General features: G+C 59.6%; 1 protein-coding gene across 1 annotated transcript; it reads left to right on the top strand.

Moving 5' to 3' along the window:
- The first annotated feature begins 1,195 nt into the window (after positions 1–1,195).
- CCDC177 (coiled-coil domain containing 177) lies at positions 1,196–3,292 on the top strand. The gene has a single exon (XM_032621408.1). The coding sequence runs from the start codon at positions 1,196–1,198 to the stop codon at positions 3,290–3,292; it is 2,097 nt and encodes a 698-aa protein (XP_032477299.1).
- The last annotated feature ends 2,916 nt before the right edge of the window (positions 3,293–6,208 follow it).

The raw sequence follows: 6,208 nt of genomic DNA, 5'->3' as shown, positions 1-6,208 counted from the left end.
GAGAGGCGGCGGTGGATGCCGCAGCGATGGAAGCCGGCTTGTTTCCTTTTTTAAGAATCAGTGTGAGGGAAGGGAGCAGAGCTGCGTTATTTTAGGGAGACCTTGTCGCACTCCCCCTCCCGCGGGTAGGTAGCGTCTGGGGTGTGCGCGGGCCCCATGGAGAGACGCTGGCGTTGGCTGCGGTGGCAGCTGGGGCTCCTATCGCGGCTGCGGCCGGCAGTAATCCGACCCTGCCGACGCAGGGACTGAAGAGGCGCAAGCGAAAGCGGCAAGCTGCGAACAAAAGCCCGCCGCGCGGGACGTGCGGTAAGCTAACCGGCCGGGGGACCCGGGAGCTGACGGGCTCGCTGAGCTCCAGTAGCCCAGCTGGATACGGTGGGGGGACTCGGAGGACATCTGGGGGCAGGTGTCCGAGCCTAGACTGAGGTGGATGGCGCTTTTAGCATGAACTTAAGAGAGGATTAGGTGCATCCGGGAGGACCCAAGCTCCTTCACCATCCCTGGCAAACACCCGGTGGGGGGGACGGGGGAAGGCGGGCACAGCTCCTAGCAAGCCCTGTCCAAGAGGCAAGAGCAAGAATCGATCACCCGTCCCAGGGAGGTCTTTTCGGACTGAGATATTTCTCTGCGCCCTTCCGTCACCCCTGGGCCCCGCGCCTGGGTCTCCTTTGCAAATGGAAATCAACCATAAACTTCTTCCCTAGGCAAATGGGGTCTTCACAGCAGTGCACTCTGGGGATGAACAGACCTCTTCCTTTTTGTTCCTGCAAAGCTGCATCCCCGGTCGCCCGCCTAAGCTACAAACAAATACGCTAATCCTCCCGGGAATCCTCCAGAGCCTCTCTGGTCTGCTACTGCCTGCTCCTCGATCTTTTCATTTTAACTAGCAACAGGGAGGAGATGCATCTAACGGGCCAGACGCCCAGGGGAGCCTGGCCACAGGCCTCCGCCCAGCACTCCGGCGCTGAGGGAGACTGAGGCTGCTCTCTGTGCACCCTCCCGCCCGCTGGGGTTTCAGGGCATCGGTATTATGATTTACATTCCACCGGGCCTCTGAGCCTAATCCCAAAGCGGATTAAGTTTGGGGGGGGGGGGCGGTGAATATGAACGGGGAGGGGGAAACTGCTTTCAAATGTATTCTTCGATGTCCTCCCTTGTCATCCGCAGAGCCTCCACAAAGGGACAGGGCTCAGCCATGGTGGATCCCGTGCCTGAAGAGGAGAAGGCGGGAGCCGAGCCGGGAGGCTCCGGAGGGGACGAAGCCGCCGCGTCCGTGCCCCCTGACTCCCAGGGCGCCCCGCAGCCCGCGGCGACTTCGGCCTCGGCCTCCGCCGCGGCGCCCCGTAAGGCTGAAGTCCCGTGCGCAGCAGAAGGCGGGCGGCGGGAGCAGTCCCCGCTGTTGCACCTCGACCTCTTCAACTTCGACTGTCCGGAGGCCGAGGGCAGCCGCTACGTGCTGACCAGTCCCCGCTCGCTAGAGGCCTGCGCCCGCTGCGCCGTTAAACCTGTGGAGCTGCTGCCACGGGCCCTGGCGGACCTGGTGCGCGAGGCCCCCGGCCGCTCTATGCGAGTGGCCACTGGCCTCTACGAGGCTTACGAGGCGGAGCGGAGCGCCAAGCTGCAGCAGTGCCGGGCAGAGCGCGAGCGCATCGTGCGCGAGGAGAAGCGGCGCCTCTTCACGCCTTTGGGCCCCGCGGCCGCCGCGGCCTCGGTCCCTACTGCGGGCAGCAGCAGTAGCTGCAGCAGCGCCAGCCTCCCGGCCTCGCCCGCACCGCGCGCCGCCCGCAAGGCCTCCTCCAGCCCGGCCCCGGCCCGGCCCCAACCTACGCCCGCGCGGTCGCGGGCAGGAAGGAAGAGCCACTCACTAGACTCCCTGTCCCGCCGGCGGGAGGGCGCACTGAGCTCCGAGTCAGGCGCGTCGTCGTCGTCCTACAGCGGTGAGAGCCTGCGGGAGCTGCACTGGCCGCCGCGGGCCTCGGCCAGGAACAGCTGCCCGGCGGGGTCGGCGTCCTCTGCTCCCAACCCTCTGGGCCGCCCATCCGCCCTGGCCCTGGTTCCCCTCACCGGTCGCAGCTTCAGCCTCGGCGACCTGAGCCACTCGCCACAGATGGCTCAGCACGTGGAACGCATCGTGCGCCAAGTGCGAGCCGAGCGGGGTCTGCGCGCGGTGCCGGAGCGCGACCGGAAGATCGCGGCGCTGATGCTGGCGCGGCACCAGGAGGAGCGCCTGTTGCTGGAGCAGCGCGCCGCGGCCCACGGCCAGTGGGAGCAGCAGCGCGTCCGCGCCGAGCAGCGGCGGGAGCGCGAGGAGCGCGAGAAGCAGCGCGCCCTGGAGCAGGGCCGCCGAGCCTGGGCCGCGCAGGTGGAAGAGAGGCGCGGCCGCCGGGGCCGCGAGGAGCGCGAGGAGGCGAGGCGGCGGCAGCGGCAGTGCGAGCGCAGCGAGGAGCGGCGGCGGGAGCTGGCCGAGCGCCAGGGACTGCTGCGGCGGGAGCGGGCGGAGCGCACGGCCCGGGAGGACCGACTCCGCAAGCTGCAGCAGGAACAGAACCTGAAGCAGCGGGAGGAGGGGCTGCAGGAAGTGCGCGAGCGGGCCGAGCAGGTGCGCAGGGAGCGCGCTCAGCGCGCGGCCCGCGCCAAGCAGAGTCAGGAGGGCCAGTTGCAGCGAGAGAAGCGGGAGCTAAGCCGGGCGGAGAGGGCGCGCCACGAGGCGTTGCTGCAAGGCCGGGCCCGGCTGGAGCGCCAGGAGCGCGAGGGCCTGCGGAGCTCCCTGGAGGCCAGCTTGGGCCGCGCGCAGGAGAACTACGAGCAGTTGGTGGAGCAGCGCACCCGGGAGCTACGCGAGCGGGCCCGGCGGGAGGAGCTGCAGGGCCGGCGGGCCAAGGAGGCGGCCGAGCGCAAAGACCGGGAGCATCAGGCACACCTGGAGGCTCTGGCCCGGGTGGGCGAGCGGCGGCTGCAGCACGCGGCGCAGGCGGCCGAGGAGGCGGTGCAGCAGAAGGCGCGGCGCGTGGGCCAGAGCCGGATGGAGAAGGAGCGGGCCCAGCGGGCCAACAAGGAGAAGGTGGAGCGGGACGAAGACTGCCGCCGGCGGGAGCTGCTCCAAGCCATCGGTCGCAAGCTGGAGCGCAGCGAGCAGCTGTCTCGGGACCGGCGCAGCGCGCTGGAGAGCGCCCGCTCCACAGCCCGGGCCTCCTTCCACGTGCGCGAGAAGGTACGCCAGGAGACCAACACGCGCTCCTTCGATCGCATGGTTCGCGAGGCCCAGCTGCACGCCAGCCTGGACCGTAAATGACCGCCGCCGTGCGCTGGCCGGAGCGCCACGCTCAGCCCCGCGGGGCCTCTTTTGGCCATTTTGACCGGACCGTGGGAGTCCCCAGTCTGGGCGCGGCACCGCAGCGTCGCCAGGCTTCTGACCGATGAGGCAATGAGAGAACCGACGTGTGAGACCTTTCAGTCCGCCGCCTTTGTTTTTAAAAACTGACTTCGTTTGGAAATGACATAGCACAGTCTTTGACCACATCCAACCTTGGTGGCTCCCGCATCGCACCGGTCCTTGCCAAGTTTCCCATTCTGTCTGTTGAGTTGGAAAAGAAAAGAGCTGGGAGAAGGGCTGGGTCGAGGCTGGGGGAGGGGAGGGCAAGGAGACAGTGCAGAGGTGACTGCCCTCTCCTGCAGTAGTCACCCCAGGCATCTTTCACATACTGGTGTCTGAGGCGACTGCGGGAACTGCAGTGGAGGAGGCATCTCCTTGGCTCCCCTCCGTCTTTTAACATATGGCAAGTTGCACAAAGCTCGGAGGCCTTGCAGAAAAGCACAGCTCTTCCAAGGTATTAGGCCACACTCAAGCGACCCAAAAGCTATTGATTTTTGTGAGCTAGACTTTTAATCTGCCTAAATTCTGGTCTTACTTCTGATAGGTTTTCCCTTGATTCCGCTAGGTTTTCTAGTTAGACAATCATCTGCAGATAACGATCAGTTTGGGGTTTTTCCCCCTCTTTCTCCCAAGTGACACAAGAAATCAGTTGGTTTGGTGATGCTGTTTAGCTTTAGTGGGAGCCCCCAGCCCCTCGGGGGAGGCGGATTCCTTAGGCAGCAGTGTTTCCCCCGATTGAGCTTTCCTGCAGGGTATTTTCAGGGGAGGCAGTGTCTGATGGCCACCTCCCAATGTGGAGCCCACTCCTCGCAGACAGCAGCCATGCCTTAAGAAGCAGAGCTACCTTATGTGCCTGCCCAGGCCAATTCTGCCTCAGTCTCCAGCCCTGGATGCAGTCCCAAGAGTGGGCCCCAGAGAGTCTGGGGTGTCGGATTCCCTCTGTGAAGGAGTCATCACAACTGCTCTGAGGGCAATTACTTTACTGTGGTGGCAGAAGAGCTGGAATTGCCTCTTTGCTGTAAGGGTCGTGCTCACTACGGTTGGCAGTGTATCTTCCTCTCCTCTCCTTCCCCACGTGAGGAAAAAGAGAATCTCCCTCTGACATTCCTGCGTCCCTCTCCCCTATAACTGAAAGTATTTAGTCAATCTATCCGTGCCTCACCTTTCCTACTGGCCAGATGGGGCCATCAGTACTCTTCTCCTGGTACCTCAAGATCTCCCGGATCCAAAGCACCGCCTCGGTATTATTTGTTGGTCTTCTTTGTGCCTTTCTTGACCTGGAGTTGGGAGGCAGGAGGGCTGCTCTTGGCCTAGTTTGTTTCTGGGAATATGGATTCCTGGCATAGGAAGGGGCAGTGCGACACGCACAGATGGTCATTTAGCCTCTGGGGGAAAATGCACGCAAGACCAGGCCACTTTCTGGTCCAAACAGTCCCATTCAGTTGTCTTCCGGCAACTTTAACCTCTAGAGTGCTTCCCTTCCAGGAAGTCAAAATCAGCCCCCAGCCATGTCCACCCAAGGACTCTACCTTCATCAAGGAAGGTGGGAAGTAAAACATTTCTTTTTACATTAAGTCAAGATCAAGAAATAACAGTTACCAAAAAAAAAAGAAGAATCAAGGTAGAGAACTACTCTGCTAGACATATTTCATGTATATTCTGTTGGGCAGAATTGTCCCTAAAGTGTCTGGTGTTACACACACACACACACACACACACATTCTGTTAGCCCCCCCCCGCCCCCACAGTCAAATGCCGGCAGGTACAGGAGTATTGTGTAGAAGGAAGCAGTGCTTAGGTGTTACACTTCAGATGATGACCAGAAAAGGAGCTGTGCCAATGCTTACTTCTTGAATGGGTGAATTTTTCCTTAAATTTTCATGTGGGTAACCAGGTTGTCAGTGAGCTATAATAATCGGCCTTTCTGTGAGTCAGGGGCATTTAACTAAAAATGTTAATGTGGTACTGGTTCTTACCTTGTGGTTCCTGATTTGATAGAGGGGCCTTTGAGGCCTTAATAGAAAGTTCCACCTAAAACTACTTCCTTCCAAAGTATATGCATTCATTTGAGAAGGACACAGTCTGCTTTTGTGGATAAGGCACTGAAAGGTACGTAGGGGATCTTCCTCGGCCCTTTAGTCAGTTTGTTTTCTGACTTCTGGGTGACTTTGGGTAGATCACCTCTGTGTGCCTTGGTTTCCCCACCTGTAGAATGGGAATCATGATTTCTGCCCTCCCCACAAAAACACTGTGAGGATGAATCAGAGTCAAAGTGGTGCTCTCAGTTCTAAGACTTTGGAACGGCCGGTGCCATCACTGTAAACAGGAAGGATCATGTGACTGCACTATGCCTAGCGTGTAAAGTACCATCGTGACCTAGTGCAGAAAGGAATGTTCTCGAAAAGCACATTGTGGCCCATAATGCCACATGTGATGCAAAGGCCCAGGTCTGAATGTCACCAAATTAGATGTCTGCACTTAGAGAAAAGCACAGTGTAAAGGAAAAAAAACTTTGGGATCCTTTAAATATACGTATATAGCTAAGTAGAATTCAAGCAAAAACAGAAGCCAAACTTGGTAATAATAAAGAAAGGTTCTTCCAAGTGTCAGACCATCTTCTAGAATGTAGAGCATCTCTGTATTCTAGGATAAGTGGTCATGTTGTTCTTTGAGGAGGAGCGATTTCCAGGATCCTTTTTTGTGCCCTTTTTTTATAGTCTTCTCTTTGAAGTGATGCCAGCGAGGAGGAGTGTTTCTTATTCTGAAATGCAGCGAGAGAAAATCAGAGGGGTGGAGGATGGTGGGGATGATGGACGGAGAAAGTCTTACTTCTCC

Source organism: Phocoena sinus, chromosome 2 (assembly GCF_008692025.1).
Source record: "Phocoena sinus isolate mPhoSin1 chromosome 2, mPhoSin1.pri, whole genome shotgun sequence".
Lineage (NCBI taxonomy): Eukaryota > Metazoa > Chordata > Mammalia > Artiodactyla > Phocoenidae > Phocoena > Phocoena sinus.
This window is presented reverse-complemented; position numbering and strand designations above follow the sequence as displayed.

Excerpts from the sequence above, each read along its gene's own strand:
- CCDC177 (XM_032621408.1), top strand. The coding sequence starts at position 1,196 with ATGGTGGATCCCGTGCCTGAAGAGGAGAAGGCGGGAGCCGAGCCGGGA.